The sequence below is a fragment of the Galeopterus variegatus genome, unplaced genomic scaffold (genome assembly GCF_000696425.1).
Source record: "Galeopterus variegatus unplaced genomic scaffold, G_variegatus-3.0.2 Scaffold545, whole genome shotgun sequence".
NCBI classification, from domain to species: domain Eukaryota; kingdom Metazoa; phylum Chordata; class Mammalia; order Dermoptera; family Cynocephalidae; genus Galeopterus; species Galeopterus variegatus.
The window spans coordinates 535,419-559,845 of NW_007726656.1; the positions used below are offsets into that span (position 1 = coordinate 535,419).

The following is a 24,427-nucleotide window of genomic DNA, read 5'->3' on the forward strand; positions in this document are numbered from 1 at the left end:
ACTGTCTCCACCACCAAGACCCTCACCAGATGTGTTCCCTGAACTGTGGACATCCAGTCTCCAAAACTGTAAACAATAAATTTTGTTTTCTTATAAATCACCCACTCCCATGTATTTTGTTATAAGCAGCAGAAAGGGACAAATACATATTTAATATCAAATTAGAAGTTATAGACAATAGAAGTTATAGACAAAGCATCAAGTCAAGTAAATGAAATGAGTGGCCTTATGTTGGAAGGGATAAAACATGACTGTCATTTGCAGACCATATGATTGTCTTTATAAACCATTCAAGAGAATCAACTAAAAAATTTAGAAGAAGGGCTGGCCCGGTGGCGCACTGCTACAGTGCGCTGCTTGGGAGCATGCCAGCGCTCCCGCCGAGGGTTCGGATCCCACATACAGACCGGCCGCTCACTGGCTGAGTGAGGTGCGGGGGCAACACCAAGGGTTGCGATCCTGTTGCTGGTCCCGGTCCGGTACGGGCACGACACTGAGGGTTGTGATCCGTGGCCGGTCACGAAAAAAGACAAAAAGGAAAAAAAAAAATTTAGAAGAAGAGTTCAGTATGAGCATAATTTAAGTATAAAAGAGACATACAAAAATTAATAACTAATTAGAAAATGGATTTAGACAAAGATAACATTACCAAAACAATAAAAACCTTAAAATAGTAGAAAGATAAGAAGTATGCAAAGCATATATGGAGAAAATTGTTACAGTTCACTAAAGGCAGAACATACAGTTATAATATCATGAAAGATGTTGGGCAATTTCTTCCATAGATATAAATTATAAAAACTGTGCAAATTTATTTAAAACAACTATTTAATTTTTTTGTTGTTGTTGTTATTGTTACTGTTTTGGAAGATGACTCTTGAGAAGAATTTACTCTTGAACTACTGCATCAGGTAAGAACTGACAGTTTTTGGCCCTTAAGCAGGAGGTACTTCCCAATACCCTCCAGCTCTGGTGGCAGAAAATCACAGCCTTACCAGCTCAAGGTGTCAGAAGAGTTTAGGACAGCAGAGCAGCTGGATATTTAAGGAGGAAATTCCATAAGTATAAGAGCCACAGAAGGACTGAGATCCAAAAGTTGAGTGTAAGCTCTACTCAAATCACTTCCTGACTGCTAAACTACGGAAACACACTAGAAACCCCAGGAAGCCCAATGAAAAAGCAGGCAGAGATTAGAGAGGAATCTGCCCTTGGAAGACATAACTGCTTCTCATGAGATTTGTGAGTTTGTTGCACTGTTGACTCAATGTGCACATAGCTCAGTTTTTGCAGAAAGCAAAAACCTTATTGGTGTGAAGTGTCATTGGGCAGAACCTGGGGCTGGCAGAAATATTTAGAAAGAAACAAGGGGACTGTAGATCAGGTAAGCCTCAAAACCTGAGTATAAATTCTTCCCAAATCTGTAGGGAAAAACTACACAAGTTCAGGAGATACTCCCAGGAACCAGGCTAAAAAAGAAGCAACTGGAACCTGAGAAAACTGCAGAACTATTCATCAATTTCTGTAAACTATTGGGGAGACAGATTTTTCAGTTTAAATACAGGCGAGTTAATGTAAGACCCGTGCACTTTGCACAAATCCCACACGCCAGGGGTGGCTCACTTCACAAAGACCACAAGACAAGAGACTCTGCAATTAGGCAAGAGGAATTTTATTTTCCAGCTAGCTGGGGCCCTTTGCCTTTCGAAAAAGTGCCCCCCTCCCTCTTTACATTGGAGTTTTTATACAGTTTCCTTGGATAAAGACTTTATTCATGGTCAGGCTTAACAATCACTTGGGCTCTGCCAGGTGTCCTGAAGATAAGAAGGCTGGTTAGTCCTTGAGACCGGCTGGCCTCTGAAATGTGTGTCTAGTTCTGCTTTGACCTCTAAAAAGCTACTTCACTTAAAATACCTTTAGATATGTTTTCCTCACTTTTAGTAAGTTCTTACAGGAACAATTTGTGCAGGTTAAGTTAAAGTTATACTGTGCAGGCTAAAGTTATACAGGCAACAGTGCAGGTTAAAGTTACATTTCAGGCAACAGTGCAAGTTAAAGTTACATTTTTCTTTATAACAATCTTTTTTTTAGTGCATATTTCAATCATGAAATACTTGTCCCTTGTTGATTGAGTTCCCGGAATTGCTGTCTTAACATCATAATTTGGACGGTACCAATATGGTTCTTAACAAAAGTCACCAAACGATTTAAAATGCAGGGACCAAAAGTTAGAATCATTACCAGAATAATTAACAGACCTAACAGGGTGGATATGAGAGTCGTGAGCCAAGGGGAGGAGTTGAACCATGACTCAAACCACCCCTGTGTTTTCTTTCTTTGTTCCTTTTGGCTAAGCTTTTTCTAATTTTGGCCATGGAGTCTTTAATTATCCCTGAATGATCAATGTAAAAACAACATTCTTTTCGTAATGCGGTGCAAAGTCCTCCTTGCTGAAGGAACAAGAGGTCCAGCCCCCTTCTGTTTTGCAGGACCACCTCAGAAAGGGAGGTGAGGGACTCTTGTAACTTGGTGATAGAATTTTCTATTTTTTAATATCAGCATCAATAGCTGCCTGCAAACTTTGGTAATTTTGATGCTGAATAACTAGAGCTGAGGCTCCTGTTGCTGCCCCGGCTGCTCCCAATCCCAAGCCTAGGAGGACAGAGAGCATGACACTTAGAGGCTCTCTCTTAGTCCGATAGTTTTCATTATTTTTATCTCAATATGATAATAGTTCCTCGTAGGGATGGTAAATGAGCTGAGGCAGCAGCTGAACTAAAACACAAAAGTCTTGGGTTTCTTTCAGGACCTTTGAGCTAACACAGGGTGTAATTTCGCACAAGCCTATTACCCCCCGCCCCGAGGGGGCAACAGATAGGTGTCATCCGACCACTTAGTTGAGTTAAATGTCTGATTGCACAGCTGGCCGTGCGAGGAGGGGATTTTTCCTACACACGTTCCTTGCCCTGTAACCGCTGACAGGGTGAGCTTGACTTGCTGCTGCCGCCAATGACAGTTAGAAACATTTGTTGTTATTTTAATTTTATTTCTGAAGGCTATTCCTTCATAGTATGGGGGTGTAACATCATAGCAAAGCCAACAGGAGGGAGTAGCATTAGGGTTGATATTATTTAAAACCTTGAAGGCTTCAGAGATTATATGGAATAACCCAGATTGCTTTTGAAGTTCAGGTTTGGGAGGCTCGGGCCTTTTTTCTTGTCACCTGGCTTTTGACCTCTTAGTGAGGGCCATGGACTCTGGTTGGGCACTTAGGGATGTCAGGGTAGCCTTCGGTTTGGCCACTGGAGGTCTCACTGGAGCTAAATATTTATTTGGGCCCACGGCAGTGTATTGAATCTCTACCTTAAGTCTGATGGTGAACAATAGCCCATTATCATACCTTTTTTTATAAAATCTTAACCTCCATTTATAATATACCAAGTTAACTTTCTAGGAGCATGTGGGCTGGAAGTTTTGGCGCCCTGGAAGAGAATGGTTAGAATAAGGAAAACAAGAGAGTATTCATCTTACAACAGTTAGGGTGTCCATACTATTTTCAGTCTTAAGGGGTGCTCTGCAGCACTTTGGACTCTCCAGGTGACGCCCCCCAGTCCTTGGTCCTCTGGTGGCGCAGGTTTCACTTGCGAGGCATGGATCCAAGCGGAGATCCCATCTACCTTTACAGCCGTTGGGGTTGTTAGAAGCACTAAGTAAGGTCCTTTCCAGCGAGGCTCCAGGGTCCGGGAATGATGTCGTCTGACGCAGACTGTGTCCCCAACCTGGAACTGATGAGAGACTTTGGGGGTCCCAGGCTCATAAGCGGCTGCCAACTGCATCCAGATTTCCTTCTGCACTGCTTGAAGTCTTTTTAACCTGGCATACAAGTCACTGTTACTGTGGCAAGTGGGTTCAAAGGCATCCCCCAGTAAAGTCAAGGGGGCAGGGGCACCATAGAGTATCTCAAAGGGGGTTAGGTTGAACTGGGAGGGGGTGTTCCTAACTCTGAACAAGGCTAAGGGAAGGAGCAACACCTAGTCCACACCAGTCTCTATGGTTAATTTAGTCAGAGTCTCTTTTAGAGTTCTGTTCATGCTTTCTACTTGTCCTGAACTCTGGGGCCTGTAAATGCAATGTAATTTTCAATCGACCCCTAGTTGTCTGGCCACTCTCTGACTTACCTTGGCCATGAAGGTGGGTCCATTGTCAGACCCGATTACCTTGGGCACTCCGAACCGTGGAAAGATTTCTTCTAGGATTTTCTTGATCACGACAGTGGCTGTTTCTTGTTTTGTTGGGAAGGCCTCTACCCATCCAGAGAAGGTGTCTATAAAAACTAGGAGATACTTGTAACCATACCTGCCTGGTTTAATCTCTGTAAAGTCTACTTTTTAATACATCCCTGGTCTGTCTCTTCTAAGTCTTTTACCAGGGCCTGTTGTATTTTTGCAGACATTCACTTTTTGACAAGGTACACAGATTTTAACTATTTGTTCTGCTAATTGTTTTAGCCCTATGATATGATATTTTGTTTTTAGGGTAGTCTGGGTCAATTTATTTATTCCCAGATGAGTCCATTGGTGCATTTGTTTGATCATGGCATGGGCTTGTTCTTGTGGTAAGATAGGCTTGCCTGACGCTGCATGCCAACGCCCTGTTTTCTGATCAAAGTAATTATTAGAGTCCCTTGAGATCACTGCTACGTCCTCAGCCGCGTATTTAAATTTGGGCTTTTCTGGCTTGGGGACATTAACCAACAAAATAGACGAGGACCCATGGGCTGCTGCCCTTGCTTCAGAATCGGCCAAGTTGTTTCCCTTGGCAACAGGGGAATGCCCTTTCTGGTGACCTGGGCAATGTATAATACTCACTTTTAGTGGTTGGTGAAGGGCCTCCAGCAGGGCTACAATCTCTTCTTTGTTTTTGATCTCTTTTCCCCCTGAGGTCAGCAGACCCCGCTGTTGGTAGATAGCGCCGTGCACATGGGCAGTGGCAAAGGCACACCTGCTGTCCATGTAGATGTTGATCTTTTTGCCTTCTCCCAGTTCAAGGGCTTTTCTGAGGGCGATGAGTTCTGCCTTCTGGGTGGATGACCCAGCAGGTAACGTCTGTGCCAATATTAGATTCTGGCCGTCCACTATAGCAGCTCCTGCCTTTCGTACTCCTTCTTTCCATCCATAAACCAGGTGGAAAAACTGGTGCCATCCATAAACCAGGTGGCTTCAGCATCCGTCAAAGGCTGATCTGACAAGTCTTTCCACCATCCATGTGCCTCAGCAAGCACTTGTTGGCAGTTATGGATGGGAGGGTCGAGGTCAGGGTCCGGCAGCAGTGTGGCTGGATTTAAGCTCGCCGGCGGAGCAAAAGTAACCCAGTCTGAATTTAGTAACAGAGTCTGATAATGAGCCATACGAGCATTTGTGAGCCAGCGGTCAGGGGGCTGGCAGACAACACTCTCTAAGGCATGCGGTGCTGAGATGACTAAATCTTGCCCCATAGTCAATTTGTCAGCATCTTTTACTAGGACGGCAACTGCCGCTATGATCCTTAGACAGGCTGGCCACCCTGCGGCTACTGGGTCTAATTTTTTGGATGGATATGCTACCGGTCTTTTCCAGGGCCCCAGTCTTTGAGTTAGGACCCCTTTTGCAATTCCCTTATTTTCTGCCACATACAAGTGGAAAGGCTTAGTTACATCGGGGAGTCCTAGAGCCGGTGCAGACATTAAAGCCATTTTAATGTTATCAAAAGCCCGTTGTTCCTCTTTTCCCCACTTGAAGGGTTGACTGTTCTTAGTGAGGGGATAAAATGGGGCTGCCATCTCAGCAAAACCAGGTATCCACAGGCAGCAAAACCCAGCAGTACCTAAAAATTCTCTGACTTGCCTTGGGTTAGAGGGTGGCGGGATGTGAAACACTGTCTCTTTTCTGGCCTCAGACAACCATCTTTTTTTATCCTTAAGAAGGTACCCCAGGTAACTGACCTGTCGCTTGCAGATCTGGGCCTTTTTGGTGGAGGCTCGATAGCCTTGTTCTCCCAACTCTGTAAAGAGTCGCTTTGTTCCTTCTAGACACAGCTTCTCATTGGCCGCTGCCAGGAGGAGATCATCCACATACTGCAACAGAGTAACCTGGGGGTTAGAGGACCGGAACATAGCCAAGTCCTGGTGGAGGGCCTCGTCGAAGATGGTGGGCGAGTTTTTGAACCCTTGAGGCAGGCAGGTCCAGGTGAGTTGTCCCACTAGGACAGTCTCTGGATCTTTCCACTCGAAGGCAAAGTAATCCTGACTCTTTACAGTCAGCGGCAAACAGAAGAATGCATCTTTGAGATCCAGTACTGAATACCAGGTCCTGTCTGGAGGTAAAGAACTTAAAAGATTATAGGGATCAGGGATGGTGGCATGGAAATCAGCCACACGTTTGTTTACCTCTCGGAGGTCTTGGACTGGTCGATAGTCATTAGTCCCAGGCTTCCGAACCGGCAGCAAGGGTGTGTTCCACACTGATTGGCACTTCCGTAGGATTCCCAGCTGGAGCAAGCGGGCAATGTGGGGTTGGATGCCTTTGTGTGCTTCTCTGGTCATTGGGTACTGGCGGACAGCTATAGGGCTGGCTTGAGCCTTTAATTCTACGTGGATGGGGGGCCGGTTCTTAGCTTTTCCTATCCCTGCTGTTTCTGCCCACGCCTGGGAGTAGTTTTCTAACCACTAGTCCATCTGTCCAGTCTGCTGCCCATGCTTTTCAAACAATTGGTATTCATCTTCTAACCTGAGGGTTAATACCTGGAGAGGCTTCCCTTGCTGATCTAGCACCCGAGGTCCCTCGGGGTCAAAATGAATTTGTGCACCCATTTTGGTGAGGAGATCTCTTCCCAGCAATGGGTAGGGGCATTCAGGAATGACTATGAACGAGTGGGATACCCGGCCCACGCCTAGGTCCACTGTTCTTTGGGTAGTCCATGGGTACTGTTTGTTCCCTGTAGCCCCTGTACCCAAGACTTTTTCTTGAGAAGAGGTCCATTTGCGGGCTGGCCCGGTGGCGCACTGCTACAGTGCGCCGCTTGGGAAGCGCGGCAGCGCTCCCGCCGAGGGTTCGGATCCCACATACAGACCGGCCGCTCACTGGCTGAGCGAGGTGCGGGAGCAACACCGAGGGTTGCGATCCCGTTGCCGGTCCCGGGCCGGTACGGGCGCGACACTGAGGGTTGCGATCCGTTGCTGGTCATGAAAAAAGACAAAAAGGAAAAAAAAAAAAAAAGAAGAGGTCCATTTGCTTGTAACAGTACTGAATTTTTGGCTCCTGTGTCTACCACAACTGAATAGGCTTCCCCTCCACTTTGAGTTACCCTGGGTTCAGGGAGGGGACACGAACCCCGTCCCCCCTAATCACTGTCTTTCTGCAAGGTCAAGACTTTGGGGGCTTGAGGCTCTTTCTTTTTCTTGGGGCAGTTCCACACCCAGTGTCCCCTCTCCCTACAGTAAGAACATTGATCCTTTGCCAGGGGTCCCTTCTTATTGCTTGGCACCATATTATTAGGCTCTCTGGTTTCCCTAACTACAATGGCCAGAAGTCTGTGAAAATTTTTCTCTTGGTGATTTTTTCTCTTTATTTCTTTAGCTTCTCTTGACTCTCTGTTATGATAAACCTTTTCAGACACCTGCACTAATTCTCTTAATGACTTATCTTGCAACCCTTCGAGCTTCTGCAGCTTCTTTCTGATGTCCCTGCTAGACTGATCAATAAAGGCAACCGTCACTGTAGCATTATGCCCTTCACTACCAGGGTCATATGGGGTAAACCGACGGAATGCCTCCATGAGTCTTTCTAGAAATGCTGATGGAGACTCATCGGACCCCTGAGTTATCTCTCTCACCTTAGTCAAATTGGTGGGGCGTTTTTCTGCCCCTCTGAGACCTGCCATTAGAGCCTGGTGATAGACCTTTAGGTGCTCCCTACCTTCAGCCGAATTGAAGTCCCAGTTTGGTCTGATCAACGGGAACCCTGCATCTATAACATCAGGAAGGAGAGTAGGTCGCCCATTGGCCCCTGGCACATTCTTTTGATCCTCAAGGAGGATTCGTTGTCTCTCCTCTGTGGTGAACAGGACCTGGAGAAGCTGCTGGCAATCATCCCAGGTGGGCTGATAAGTAAAGAGGAGAGATTCTACAAGGTTAGTGAGACCTTGGGGGTTTTCAGAGAAAAGGGGGATTCTGAGATTTCCAATTGTAAAGATCAGAGGAAGAGAAAGGCCAATACTGTAAGGGCTGATTGCCTTCTTCATCGGGGGGGCCATAAGCCTGTATAGGGAAAATAGGAACAGCATCTGGAGGGGCTACTCGTTTACCGCATGTCTCTTGAGTAGGCCCTCCCTCAGGTTCATTCTCTGGTGGGCTTTCCTCCGGTGGAGCAGACGGTCGGGCTGCCTGTGATCGGAAAGGAGGAGGGTGGGGAGGGGGATCAGAAAGAAGCCAGTCCGGTCAGTGGATGGCAATACCTCTGGTTTCTTTTTTCCTCCTCGGAGAGCAAATACAACCATTGGACCTGTTAAGGGAACAAAGGGACAGACCCAGGAAGGAGGATCCATGACTAAATCTTCCCAGACAATAATATAAAATGTCTGTTCTGGGAGATGTTCAGAATTGAAAATTTTCCTTTTCACTGCCGTGATCAGCAGCAGAGAGAAGGTACCTTCAGCAGGCCATCCAAGTTGGAGAGCCGGCCACTCCTCAGAACAAAGTGTTACCCATTTATTCTTTTTAATTGGCACAGACAAACCATCAGCTCTGGATTTCACATCAGTCCAGTGTTTCAGAGTCAGACTCAAAGGGGTTGAGACAGTTTGCCCCATGTCGCCCTAGAAACCTGTCAGTCCCCACACACACAACCAGACAGACAAGAAACAAAACACCGATGTGCCCCTTCCACGAGTGCTGCTACCACCAGATTATCAGAAAACTCGGAAGGAGTCTCCTACAGAGGAATCTGGAGTGTCCTCCAGAACTCCTGTGTCTGCGCCGTGCCGGCACGTCTGCCCTGCCACTTGACCACTACAGATGGCTCCCCTATGGAGCCCCAGAAAATCTAAAATCAGACCGGTGATTACTTCTTTGAGCCACCGAAACCAGATGACAACTCACAGCAGACAGCAAAAGAAACAGACACAGTCAGACAGACAACCATGGTACCTACTCGAGCGATCTTCCGTTCTCTAGTCTCTGGTCCCAGGGAGAGCGAGCCAATCCCGGACAAGCCCTCCAAAATTGTAAGACCCATGCACTTTGCACAAATCCCACATGCCAGGGGTGGCTCACTTCACAAAGACCACAAGACAAGAGATGCTGCAATTAGGCAAGAGGAATTTTATTTTCCAGCTAGCTGGGGCCCTTTGCCTTTCGAAAAAGTGGCCCCCTCCCTCTTTACATTGGAGTTTTTAATACAGTTTCTTTGGACAAAGACTTTATTCATGGTCAGGCTTAACAATCACTTGGCGTCTGCCAGGTGTCCTGAAGATAAGAGGGCTGGTTAGTCCTTGAGACCGGCTGGCCTCTGGAATGTGTGTCTAGTTCTGCTTTGACCTCTAAAAAACTGCTTCACTTAAAATACCTTTAGATATGTTTTCCTCATTTTTAGTAAGTTCTTACAGGAACAATTTGTGCAGGTTAAGTTAAAGTTATACTGTGCAAGCTAAAGTTATACAGGCAACAGTGCAGGTTAAAGTTACATTTTTCTTTATAACATTAACTGCCTACTAGGACAAAAAGGCAACAACCCTTGTAAGAACAAAACAGAATCCAGAGTGGGAGAATGGCTAGGGTGGGACTTCTGATCAATATGGTGGAAGAGGTGGAACCCAGCATCATACTCTTCCACAATCAACCAATTTACAGCTAGTAAAAGGAATGACAGACAAGCTGAGGCTGCTAAAGCTCAAGGGAAGAGGTAGAGAGACCTACAGAGTTCATGAAGGCAAGAGAAGCCACAATGAGAGAAAGAAAGAACTGCTCCAACCATTTTGAGCCCTCACCAGTTTAAGATGAAGTCCCCTTTGGATGGAGCTGCTTGGAGGCAGCAGGGGAGAAGTGGGCCTTGGTGGCCCCTAGGCCAGCAAGACCACTAACAGGGTTCCTGTGGAACCACACAGGAGCAAGGGCCCACAGACAACTAAAAAAATGAGCCACTCAGAGGCCAGCGAGTCATTGCATGGGTCCAGCACATGGCCAGTTTGGAGTTCTGGGGATGGGGGAGACTGGTCCACCAGGGGAACATTTGAGGCACAACATGGACAGTTGATCCGCCCTCCAATCAGCACAGGAGCATTCAGCATAGACTATTCAGGAGTATAGATCTGCAGGGGATGAAGTTTATTGAAAAGACTCAGGTCCAGATCAGAGTTTCCACACAACCCAGGTGTATCAGACCTCACAAGACCTGGAAGTGCTTACAAGGTCAACGATTAAACCCTGAGCTGCACAAAAAGTCTTCCCCAGGGAATCAGCAGCAAAGCAGCAATTTAGCTCAACCATAGGGCTTAAATACTGGTACCCAAAGGAAGTTCCTCCATTTTAGAAGTAACCAAAGGATAACAAATTAGTTCCAGTGCAGAGTTTAAGTGGTGGGAGTAGCTAATAATCCAACACAAAAGTGAAATAAAACACAACATCCACAGATTGGAGACAAAGTTCTGATATTAACCAGTAAAGGTCTAACACCACCAAAGAACACCTATAAAACATAGAAGGATCAGAACACCTCCTCTGGTTCCCAAGCCAGGGTTGGGGGAAGGCCGACGGCCTCAGTCATGACCCCCCTGACATCCACATCCAGCCCAGCCACGACTGAGCCACCACTGGAGGCCCCCGGGCTCCTCTGCCAGAATGAGGGGTGTGCCATGGGCCTCGACCACACCACCCCTCCAACCCTATCATCCTCTCTTTTACCCTCTCCCCCTCCCCCATCTGCTCCACAACAACATCTTAGAATGTAAAATAATGATAATAGTAATAATTAATTTTTAAAAATCCAGAGTGGGTATAACACATTGCTACAATGTCCAGTTTTAAACCAAAAATAACTAGACATGCAAAGAATCAGGGAAGTGAAAAAGAAGCACTCAGGAAAAAGAAAATTAGTAAATAGGAACTGAATTGGAGTGGGCCCAAATATTGGATTTAACAGACAAAGACTTCAAAGCAGCTATTAAGAATATGTTCCAGAGTTAGTAAGGCATATGCTTTGTATTAGTACATTTTCTGTGACTTACAACAGAATACCTGAAACTGGATAACTTATAAAGAAATAAATTTATTTCTTACATTTTGGGAGGCTGAGAAATCCAAGGTCAAGGGGCACAGCTGGTGAGGGCTTTCTTCTTGGTGGGGACTCTCTGCAGAGTCCCGAGGTGGTGTGGAGTATCACATGAAGAATGGGTAAAAGCGCACTAGCATGCTTCTCTCTCTCCTTATAAAGCCAACAGTCTCCTCCCATGATAACCTATTAACCCATGAATGTGTTAATCTATTCATGAGGGCAAGTCCTCATAGTCTGATCACCTCTTAAAGGCCCCACCTTTCATATACCATATTGAGAATTAAGCTTCAACATGAACTTTGGAGGCAACATTCAACCCATATCATTTTTTTTTTTCCTTTTTGTCTTTTTTCGTGTCCGGCAACGGATCGCAACCCTCAGTGTCATGCCCGTACTGGACTGGGACCGGCAACGGGATCGCAACCCTCGGTGCTGCGCCCGCACCTCGCTCAGCCAGTGAGTGGGAACCGGTCTGTATGTGGGATCCGAACCCTCGGCGGGAGCGCCACCGCGCTCCCAAGCGGCGCACTGTAGCAGTGTGCCACCGGGCCGGCCCAACCCATATCATTTTTAAGGAACTTAATGAAAGTATGTTATTACGAAGTGAACAGGTAGGGAATCTCAAAAGAGAAATGAAAATAATAAAAAGAACCAAATAGAAATTCTACAGCTGAAAAGTACAATAGTTGAAAGTTCTGGGCTGGCCAGTTAGCTCAATTGGTTAGAGCACAACCTTATTACACCAAGGTCATGGGTTTGGATCCCCGTACCAGCCAACTGCCAAAAAAAGAGTTCACTGAAGAATACCAAAAAAAAAAAAAAAAGGGCTGGCCCATTAGCTCAGTTGGTTCGAGTGTGATGCTGATAATACCAAGGTCGAGGGTTCCATCCCTGTACTGAGGTGGCAGCCTCAGTTTCCACATCTATTAATGGAAATAAAACATCTTACCTCCCAGAGCTGTTGGGAGGAGGGAATAAACTAATGTAGATATAACTAACGTATGATATAGGTTAAGAGCTTAATCAGTGATAGCTTTTTAAAAATCTCAGTTTAATGAGATAATTCCTATAGTGTGTATGTGTGTTTAGCAGTATATATACAAAGTATAATAAGAGTAAAACTGGGGCCACCTCCATCTGCTGAGGTAATCGAAAGTTTCCAGAGAGGGTGACTTTTGAGCTCTTGCAGAAGAAATGTGGAATGTGACAAGGCCTAGGAGCCCTGGGAGCCTGTAATCTGTGGCAGAATCAGAGATTTGGTGAACTGGAATAGTTTATACCACCCATATATGTTTTTGTATCTTACTATGGAAAATTTCAAATGCATGGAAATGAAGAGACTAATATTGTATACCTCCAACTACCCAGCTTCAACAATGATCAATTCTCGGCCAGGCTTCTTATATTTATATCCCAGGCTACTTCTCTATTGCCAGATAGTTTATAAGCAAATCTCAGAATCATATCATTTTACCTGTAAGTATTTTAGTAGTATACTTGTATTTTCTTGTGGCCTTCTCTGTATTTAATAAATTCTTTTAAATAATAATAACAAAAAAAAAAACCCTAAGTGAATCTAAAGTGTAAACATCCTGTGAACATATTGTTAAAAGAAATAAGTTAGTTACAGACATCACAATTAAATTAAAATAGACCTAACCAAAGAAAAACAAACAATAAAACATAAATGTGTGCTCCAAAATATGTAAGTGTATTTTAGAAAGATAACTATAATAAATATTGTACATCAAACATATTGATCCTGATTACCCCTGAAGAGGGGAGTAGTGATTTAGAGGGTGAAATTAGGAATTATGCTCTGGAGACTTCCATATTGTTTGATTTGTACAGAAAAATATATTCATCATTACTAATGTGATTTTTTTCAAATAAAAGGAGAGAATTGAAGTAAACACCTTGCTCACTGCTGCACAGGTTATCGGTAGTTCATCTGGGAAATATAGCGAAGCTTTAAGCACTGATCTGAGTTTCTAACCAACCTCCTTCCTAATCAAGTCGGGTTTTTTTTTTACTTTGTTTTTCTTTTTCCTGCCAACTAAAAATACACTATCCAGTTCAGGAAATGTGGCTGATGGAGTAGCAGCTGCCGCTGAGGACCTGCTTTGCATATTGAAACAACCTTGGAAGAAAAATACCAAAAACTCACTGTCATCAGCTTCTGTTTCTTTTTTTCCTTTTTCTTTCTTTCTTTTTTTTTAAAGATGACCGGTAAGGGGATCTTAACCCTTGACTTAGTGTTGTCAGCACCACGCTCTCCCAAGTGAGCCACGGGCTGGCCCTCAGCTCCTATTTTGAGGCAAGCCTGGCACCCATTGCATGGAATTCTCTTGGCCTCCACATTTCCTTCCTGCATATTTTTAGGAGAAAGTCTCTGGCCACTGTTTCTTTTTCCCCTAGTGTCAGGAAAACTCTTGCAAATACCGGAAAAGCAGAAGTTGAAGCTCCTTGAGTGCAAAGCTAACATTCTCCTTATCTTTCTCACACTGTTTCAGAAAGTAGATCATCCACTGCTGGTTCCTTTTCCTGTTTTTTTTTTTTTTTTTTTTTTTTAAGAGCCAAAGAGATCCACTGCCAAGATACTGTTTTTGTGCAGAGGGGCAGAAGACAGAGCAAAACATACAAGCACAAAGAATTTCCCCAGGTTTGCTACATTCCTTAATTACAAAGAAACAGCATTGCCAATAAAACAGAAAATAGAAATAGCAGAAAAGTTCTGAAAGATGAGCTGTGCTGTAAATATAAAACACTTACAAAGTACTTAACATGATAATCACTCAAAGTGCAATTTGTAATGCAAAATAAAGACATTTAAAAAGAGTCTATCTGCTTATATTATATTCCGTGTCTAATTGTTATATAATGTACTATTCCTCATATACAAGAATAATGTTGACTTCCCCCATTCAGATGATTTGAAGATACATTTTGAGCAGGTTTTTTTTTTTTAATTTTTAAAAAATTTTTATTGAATCATAATTAATTATACATATTTTGGGAGTTCAGTGTTGACATATGTTGATCAAATCAATATTACTAGCATATATATTATTACAAATCGTACTTATTCTTCATGCCCCTTGTCCAATCTCTCCCTTTTCCCCTCCACCTTCCCACCACTGATAACCCTAGATTTCTTCTCTCCCTCTGAAAGAATAATGGTTACTCTGTTGATTTGTTGCTTAGATGATCTGTCCAATGCTGAAAGTATGTTCAGTTCCCCCGATATTATCATACAGCAGATGCTTCTTCTGTCACTCTGGAATGGTCTTTGTGGAGAGAGACATTTTCTTCTTTTCTTTGGTCTCTGCTGATGACTCTCCTTGTGTCAATGCACTCCAGTGGCTGGCAGACCATCTGCATGGTGGTTGTGGCATCTAGCCGCTAGTTGGTGGTGGCATTGGTGGTGTGCCTGGTTGTGGGAGGAGGGTCCGGTCCCTGGATCCATGCCTCAGGACTCTAGGTGGGCCCCATGGCACCTATGGTGTGCCTAGTTGTCCCCCCTTTCTGGCTTGGTAGCCCAGGGGACTTCCGGTCCTTCTAGGTGTTCTAGGTGTTCTTTGGTGAAGTGAGACCTTTACTAGTTAATATCAAACTTTGTCTCTGGTTGTAGGTACTCTGTTTTTTCTCTCAGTTCTCTGTTGAATTATTTGCTGTTCCCACCACTTAAACTCTGCACTAGAACTAATTTGTTGTACTTTCCTTACTTCTAAAGTGGGGGAACTTTCTATGGGAACAAGTACTTGAGCTCTGTGGTTGAGCTAAATTGCTGCTTTGCTGTTGATTCCTTGGGGAAGGCTTTTTGTGCTGCTCAGGTTCTAATGGTAGGCTTTATAGGACTTCTGGGTTTAGTGAACTCCAATGCACCTGGGTTGTGTAGAAACACTTGTCTGGGCCTGAGTCTTTTTCTCAAACTGCACCCCATGCAATTCTATATCCCTGACCACTCTCCTCTGAGTGGTCCTATGCTGATGGGGTGCAGATCAGCAGTCCTTGCTGTGCCCCAGTGTTCCCCTGATGGGCCCATTTCCCCCACTGCTGGTGCTCCAAACATTTCCCATGGGACAGGCCATGCTCCAGTCCCTTGCGATGACTCACCAGCCTCTGCATGGCTCCTTTTTTTTCAGCTGTTCTGGCTCCTCAGTCCTATGTGGGTCCACAGGAACCCTATTAGTGGTCTTGCTGGCCTGGGGGCCACCAAGGCCCTCTTCTCCCCTGCCACCTCCAAGCATCTTCATCTGAAGGTTACAGCTGCAGCTTTTGCCAGCTCCTGCTCAGTGTGCCCAGCAGCTCCAGCCTGGAAGCGGACAGGGTTTAGAACAGTTGGAAAGGTTTTTTTCTTTCTCTCATCATGGCTTCTCTGGCCTTCATGCACTCCATAGATCTCTCCTTCTCTTCCCTTGAGTTCTAGTGGCCCTGGCTTGCCTGTTGTTGCTTTTTAACAGTTGTAAATTGGTTGATTTGTGGGAGAGAGTGACACTGAGGGCTGTCTATTTCTCCATCTTGACTGGAAGTTCTTGAGCAGTTTTTAAAGGAATAATGTGATAGACTGCACAGAGCATTACTCATGGCTGCTCAACAAAAAATTGCATTACACCTATAGAATATTAGAGCTTTAGGGATTACCTAGTCTAAACTTCTCGCTTTACAATTAGAATATTGAGGCTCAGAAAGATTAAATAATTTATCCCAGGCAACACAGATACAAAGTAGCAGGCCTGGGGCTAGAATCCAGATCTCATTCCTCCCCCTGCATTCCTCCTATTTATGATGATGCCTCACTGATCTAGCTACTCTCTCCTTCTCTGTCTCATGTGCAAGATAGCAGGCAAGAATACTGCAGTGTTCCCTCTCATTTCTTAATTTCTGACTTGATGACAATGCTACACCAGTAACACAATTATGAGCACCTGAGATACATACATACATACACAGACACACACTGCTAACACATGTTAAAAGACAAAGGTCTTGGAAGACAGTATTGTCTTGTGAGAAGAGAATCTTCTACCATGCAATGTTGGAGAAGGAAGTATGGCAGACTTGCTGCCCACCCAACACCACTCCCACTTTCTTCTTGCTAAGAGTAGCATTATTTTATTCAGATATTGGGAGATGGACGGCCATGTGCTCAGAGAAGGTGGACCCAGCCTGGCCAGGGCAACCCAACTAATATAATTCTCCTGACCAATGAGACATAAGGGGAAATTGGCTCGGAGGCTTTGGGAAATATTACCTTCTTGATTAAATAAATACACATCCTCAATAGACCACACTAATAGACTGCTACCTTTCACTATCTTCCTGCTTTTAAGTTCAGTTGTGAGACTAGATAAGGAAAATGTGGTATATTTACATAATGGAATACTACTCTGCCACAAAAAGAATGAAATCCTACCTTTCACAGCAACATAGATAGACTTAGAGAAAATTATGTTAAGCGAAATAAGCCAGGTACAGAAAGAAAAACATTGCATGTCCTTACTCATAATTGGGAGCTAAAAAAAATCATCAAATAAATACAAAAAGGAAGAAAGATACATCAATCACAGTAACATGCTGAACACTGAATTTTAAAAAGGAGAAAACAGGGGCCGGCCCGGTGGCGCACTGCTACAGTGCCCTGCTTGGGAGTGCAGCGGAGCTCCTGCCGAGGGTTCGGATCCCACATACAGACCAGCCGCTCACTGGCTGAGCGAGGTGCGGGCGCGACACCGAGGGTTGTGATCCGTTGCTGGTCACGAAAAAAGACAAAAAGGGAAAAATAAAATAAAAAAATAAAAAGGAGAAAACAGAACTGAGAGGTGAGAAAGGGGGAGGGGAAGTGGGCAAGGAGTCAATAAAGGGCCACGAAAAACAATAACATTGTATAATATTGAATATACTAATTATTCTTATTTGAGCATCACATATTGCACATAGGTATTGATATACAACTCTGTACCCTACAGACATGTACAGCCAATTATGTTTAAATAAGATAAATAAATAGATAAATTCAGTTGTGCAAGGTAAGATGCTGGTGTTGCTGCATGTTGGGAAAATGGTCAGGGCCCCTCCAATGTTCAGAGGCTTGCGGAGTATCTGAGGGGGGGTATGCGCGTGCGCACGGGTGTTCCTTGTTATTGTCTGATGTGATTGCGCATGTGCATCCGGGTTTTTTTTTTTTTGGATTATGGACTTGAGTATAAAGAACTAATGGTGAAGATGCGCAAAGCTTCTAGAGGATGCTCTCGGAAGCCATATTAGGTTGGCTGCTCCTAGCACTGAATATAAGCCTAATATTTGTTCACCCACAGCTCCAAGGACCTTTTCCTATTACCTAGCTTGTAGACCTGCATGTGGAGGGTTTGTGACCCAGCCTGGCATGTGAGGGGTCTGTGAGCCCTAGCTCTAGCTTTACACTGCACCAAGGAAGGAAAACACCCATAAGTTGATGGTGTCAAAGCAGAAACATGGAAACAAATTGGTCCTGTGATGACACTTGAGCTGCCAAACCAACCTAGAATGACCCCACTCTAGGTTTACTGTCATGTGAGAGACTAAGAAAGCCTCGTTGTATTAGTCTGTTTATGTTGCTTATAAGAAAATACATGGGACTAGGTAATTATAAAGAAAAACGAAATTTATTGCTTATAGTTTCTAAGGCTGGAAAGTCCAAAGTCCATCTGGTGATGGTGATAGTGACTCATGGCTCTCACATTGCAAGATGGCGGAAGCAGAGAGAGAGGCAGACTCTCCTCTTCTTTTAAAGCCCTCAGAATCACACCCCTGACCACCATTTTTAATCCACTCACTACTGCACGATCCTACAATCCAATCACCTCTTCAAGGCTCCACCTTTCAATTACCATAATAGGATTTCCCATCCTCTTAACAGTTACAGTGTGGGCTAAGTTTCTAATACATAAAACTTGGGAGACACCATTCAAGCTTCAAGGAGTTTTGGGGGGACATAATTCAATCCACTACATTCCACCCCTGGCCCCCCAAACTCATGTTTTTTTCACATGCAAATGCATTCATTTCATCCTCAAAGTCTTAACTTGTTTCAACTCAAGAGTCCAAAGTTCAAAGTCCCATCTATAAAATCAATATAAGTTATCTACTTCCAAGCTACAATGGTGGGACAAACATAGGGTACATATTCAATGATGGAGTTTGGATGTGTTGTCCCTGCCAAAACGTGGAAATTTGATTCCTAATGTGGCAGTATTGGAAACTGACTGAGTCATGGGGCCAGATCCCTCATGAATGGATTAATGCTCTCCCTGGGGGACGGGGGATTAATGAGTGAGTTCTCACTCAATTAGTTCCCACAAGAGCTTGTTGCTTAAAAAGATCCTGGCACCTTCTCTCTCTCTCGTACTTCCTCTCACCATGTGATCTGCTTGTACACGCTTGCTGCGTGCGACTTTTTGCCATCAGTAGAAGCAGCCTGAGGCCCGTGCCAGATGCAGTTGTCCCAGAATCGTAAGCCAAATAAACCTCTGTTCTTTGTGAATTACCCAGTCTCGGGTATTTCTGTTGTAGCAACACAAAATGGACTAATACACTTGTTGTTTCATTCACTTCCAGCGGGGTATTTTGTAACTTACAGCAGAAAGCACAGTTACTTCCTCTCTCTGGGCTTTAGCTTTTTCCTTTATTAAAATGATAACATACTTACCCTGTAAGGTGGTTGTGAGGAGAAAATGAAATAATAAAATGCCTAACATAAAGGAAGTCAACAAATGATAGCTACCAATATCATAATCATGATAACCACTTTATCAAAATTCTCAGCAGTGGAAGTGTTTTCTCCACTCTGCCAATCTCATGGCACCTGATACGTCCTCCTTACAACAGTGGTCTGGGGTCAGTACACCCAGCTGCTACTGTTGTGAGGCACCGTCCCACAAGAAATGCACTTACACGCCACTCGTGCAGAAAAGGGCAGTTTATTCACTCCAGCTGGCCAGCGTCTGTCTCCCAAGGAGCAACCAAGGAAGAGCAGCATTTGGTCTTGTGGGGTTTTTAAAGGCAAAAACTACATCCCGTTGGCACACAGGTTTGTCCAGGTGCACACAGCAAGCTAGGGAGCTAGGTCACAGAGGCTGAGAATGAGCCGTTCGAGTTTACAAGTTTTCATTGTGTATGGTTCCTGTTCCCATGTAATAATTCACTGTGCATGGCTCCTGTTTCTATGCAATTGTTTTTTGTTTCTATGAGAAGGTCAATGGTTTCTCATGCAGAAGTGGGGGTAATCTGCAGGGCAGACAGGGGGCAAAATGGAGTTACTTAGGTTAAGCAAGCAATTCTACAGAAGCACATAGTGTAGTTATGAGGGTGTAGGGAGCTCTATTTCAGTATCTCCTCTCTGAGTGCTGAGGAACTCAGGCACAGGTGCTTTGGGCCTGGGAGGAAGGGGGTCCAGCCTATAAGAGAGAAAAATCAAAATAAAAAGCAAGCTGAGGAAAAAAAAAAGCATAATTTGTAGTGCCACATGATGACATATTGAAAGATCTTAGCAAGCAATAAAGTCTCACAAGTCCCAACTCTGGCAATTTAGTCAAAGGAAATAATCCAAATGAAGAGAAAAAATTTATTCACAATGTCTTTAATTCAGCACTATTTTTCGCAGACTTTAGAGGTAAATCATAATATTTTCCCTTGGTGTGACATAATTATGAAGCCAACACAATAATTTTTATTATAGACTATGTAGGAGTAAGGCAATTTAATATTTGATATAAACAAATCAAAAAAGTCAGAATACAAAAGTGTATGTCCACTCTGATTACAACCATGTGGAACACAGCTGTAATTAGGCTGGGCTATAATTGGCAAAGGGATAGTTAAAGGCAGCAAAACACAGGAAATTAGGGAGTGAGACTGCTGAAGAAACTCTGGCCAGAAAAGGGAGGCAAGGGAGAAAAGATGACAGTGCTAACCGTATGTACACAAAGGCATTGTTTTCTCTCCACTAAGGCTACTTAAGTGGATTTCAAAATAGTCCAGGCAGCCAAGTGCAGACCTGAAGGCAAGGTGTCAGCAAAGGTGCCCATGACCCACCCCCGACCCCCAACCCCTGACCCCTGCACCTACTCCCAGAGAAGGTGTTGGGGGCAGGAGCCACACCCCCAGGACACATGACGACTTGATGCGGCCAGCGGAAGACGTACCAGGAAGACATGCAGTTCTGCAGACACTGTGAGGGGGGCCAAGAGTGCACACAACCTGGGATTTAGGAACATGGGGAAAGAGCTTCCACATGTGCATTAGTCTGTTTCTGTTGCTTATAACAAAATACTTGAAACTGGATGATTTATAAAGAAAATGAAATTTATTTCTTAGAGTTTCTGAACCTGGGAAGTCCAAAGTCCATCAGGTGGTGGTGACTGTGACCCAGCGGTCTCACATTGCAAGATGGTGGAAGCAGAGAGAGAGACAGACTCTTCTCTTAAAGCCCTCAGAACCACACCCCTGACCACCATTTTTAATCCATCCACTACTGCACAGTCCTACAATCCAATCACCTCTTCAAGGCTCTACCTTTCATTTACCATAATAGGATTTCCCACCTTCTTAACAGTCACAGTGTGGGCTAAGTTTCTAATACATAAAACTTGGGGGACACAATTCAAGCTTCAGGGAGTTTTGGCGGACATAATTCAATCCACTACAGCATGCCATTGCTAGATAAATAGAATTATTCCTGTTGATTCACACTCTGTTATGAAAGCCTTGTTTGTGGTCAGAGCACTAGAAAAGCACAGGCAGACAGATTTCTGTTCTTCTCAGGAGTTCTATGGAGGGCAATATACCAACAATATTCCATAAAACTATTGACCTAGGAAAAGCATGGAAGGGAACACAGATATCACAAATGTATATGTTTATATACATTTATATGTAAAAGCATATAAAAATAAGAAAAATACATATTCTAAATAGAAACAAAGTATCTTTGCAATTAATGTCTGCAGTATCCTACATTTAGCTTAGATCTTCATACATAAAAAATCTGACCCATCGTGAATTTGGAGTTCTTTCTGGTGACTGACTTGCACATGTTAGCTCCTCTGTCCGTCCCCTGGGCCACCACTGTACACATTGTGCTCCCAGGAAGCCCATAGGTCGCAGGTAGAAGCCGGCTCTATGTAGGAATAAGATTATGTGCCACCATGAAGGAACAGAGCTCAGTGACCCAGAGGACAAGATGGTGACCCCTCTGGCTGTCACGATGGATGACTTCTCATTCAGTGTCTCCCCTTGTCATCCCACTTGTAGCCACCACTTCTAGTGCCTTATGCATCAGTTTCCTTTGCCCAACTATGTCCTCCTCTTCTGTTGGGCCCTAGAACAGAGCGAGTCACCTCTTTTTTTATATAAAAAATATTTTACAATGTCCACTTCTTAAATCTGGAAATGACCATCATAAATAATAGAGTCTACCTACCCACACAATCTTGAAAGAAAATCAATACAATGCTGTAACGTAATATAAAGAATAAATAAATGGAAGGTCACTTATAATAATATAACATAACATATATATATATATAATATAACATATATAGTTCCATATATAAGTGCTCAGGCACAATCATATTCATGAAGTCATCAAATTCTTGTATCTAAACACAAAATCCACGCTGAGTGTAGCAGCACCTGATCTGGTGTTTTGGTGCATGTTTTCAGCAAATGCCACGCTGCTGTCCAGTGCTACCGTCAGTGATGTGATTTTCTAAAATCAGCAGCTTATGGTAAAGCTCCAAACACAACAAAGCACAAGGTTTCCTCAATTCACATAGTTGTGTTTCTGGAAAGTGTACTGTATGTAAAACCAGGCAAAACCAGAAAACAGTCTGCATTAATATATAAAACAAAATTAGGTTCTAGGAGCAGATAACTTTAAGTGTGTGTGTATGTGTGTGTGCGTGTGTGTGTGTGTATTCTTTAACTACATAAATGTCTGGGGCATTCAAAAGTTGGATTTAAATTCAAGAAAAATTCTTTCTTGTGTAGAATTATCCTGGGCATTATAGGATATAATCCTATAGCATCCCTGGCCCCTGCTTACTGAATGCCAGGAGCACTCTCTAATCAAAGTGTCAAAGTGCTGTCATTCAGAACCACTGGTCTCAGAATGTGAGTTGACCTTATGCTTTCTGCCCACTTTTCTCCAGGCCTGGGGAGAGCCTAACCATGGACATAAGGACCTGTAAACAGTCACCCATTGCACCTGCGGAAACCACCCCATATCCAGATATGCAGCTTAGGGCTCCATGGGTTGGTTGCCTAAAAAGTGATAGTCACAGACGGAGTTGAAGTTCTCAGAGAATTTCAACCTTGAGCATGATTGGAACACAGTGTCTCTCTATAGTACCTGCAGATGGTAACTGTCACGGGCCCCACCCAGTCCCATCCCTGACACCACTCACTGGGGAGTGCTAGAGGGTAGGAAGGTCGGGTTGTTCCCGCGGCTGCTGGTTTCACTCCCTCCTTGCCTCTCCCCCTGATCCTTGACATACGTATGGCTGAGAACTTCTGATTGGGAGATTTACTCAAGAGATTACATTCTTCAAAGTACGTGACCGCCGGGGCAAAAAGGAAACCCATGACAAACCAATGTATTTTACTTGCTTATATGTGCTTAGAATAGCTCTGGAAATGTATCTAATAAAACAAGGAGTCGACTATTTCCCAGGAAAGGACCTGCTTGGCAGGATGATGTGGGGAATAGGAGCTTCTTTGACACTGAAACCTTTGGCTCCTTTTCAATTCTGCATGGATGGCCTGAAAATATAAATACATAAAATCTGACTTCTAAAAGATGCACTCCTTGGAAATAAGTTATTAACTTGAGTATTCCAAGTTGAGAAAGTGAGAGACTAGAGAAAGACGGGGTCATGACAAGACAAAGAGAAAGGAGAAGGCAGTTATGGAGCTCTGGAAGATGCGGCCCGGACAAGAAAGAATAAAAAGAGCATTTCTCCAGCACTTTCCAGGGGAACAAAGCTCTCATTCTAGAACTCTCCTCCTTTGGACCTATCTGTAGAGAGGAGAAAAATTATCACCAGGCTCTGTTCCATGACAAACAATCCCTTAAAAACCACCAGCTTTCCAGCCTGCTGGGACGTTTGCATGGTGGCCTCCCTCAGCAGCAGCGAAGCGTCCTCACGCGCCCTCCTCCCTGGCCACCTACTCCAGGCAGATGCACAGAAAACTGGTCCCGGATCTGTTTCCTGTGCCAAACAAATCCCACCGGGAATGTAATAAGTAGCATCCTGGCTTACAAGCTGTTTTTTGGTGAGTGCAGTGAGTAAGGCTTGATCCTGCAGGCCTGACTACCTGCGTGAGAACTGGCAACACTATATTTCCAAACTCACACTCTGAACCATTTTTCTTGGGGCAGTAGGGGGGGGGGGGGGCCCAGGACTCCTGTCTCTCCTGGCATCAGGGAGCCCGCCATAGCCCCTCTGCCTTATTCCAGGTCTAGAAGCTGCAGTCACAGGCTCACACACGTGCACCAGTGTCACTTTCTCCAACCAAGTCTGTGACTTTCCATGGCTCTCCTTTCCTTCTTTAATAGCACTAGCCTGGAACTAGGTGCCAGATTTGGGGCTAAGTACTTGATGTGCCTTTACTGATTGAGCCCTCTTAATAATGCTTCAAGTTAGGCACCATTCTTATAATCATCAATCCCACTTCGAACAGAAAGAAATGGAGGCTCAGAGAAACTCGGAAGCATGCTTGGGGGGACATAGCAAATAAGTAGTGGAGGCCTGGTGTGTCCCCGGGGGGTCCAAAATCAAAGCCCACCTGTGACCCTCTGCCTCCTGGGGCAGCAGCCCTTCCAATGCTCCCCATGTGGGGGTGTCTAATGAAAAGCTCCCTCCTTGGGAAGCTGAAGGGGTTGGGGTGGGGTGTACAGAGTAACTCAGGCCACAGGTCTTTGGGTAGAACTGGGGTCATAGTCAAAGTAATTGTTTTCTGGCTCTCGTCTCCAGTTAACTCAGGACCGTGGCTCTCAGGAAAGTCTCCTCTAGTCTGGGCAAGCCTAAACTCTCCAGCAGTGCTCACGGTCCCCCCTCCAAACACCCATCTAACCCCTGGAGGGCAGT

General features: G+C 44.4%; 1 protein-coding gene across 1 annotated transcript; it reads right to left on the reverse strand.

Annotated features, from left to right (window-relative positions):
- Window positions 1-3,503: 3,503 nt before the first annotated feature.
- Window positions 3,504-8,841, reverse strand: LOC103588286. The gene is given in 7 exon segments (XM_008569934.1): window positions 3,504-3,870; window positions 4,176-4,655; window positions 4,749-5,153; window positions 5,156-6,978; window positions 7,950-8,133; window positions 8,338-8,534; window positions 8,769-8,841. Coding segments are annotated over 7 exon segments (3,222 nt in total). The 3' UTR covers window positions 3,504-3,810.
- Between the last annotated feature and the right edge of the window lie 15,586 nt (window positions 8,842-24,427).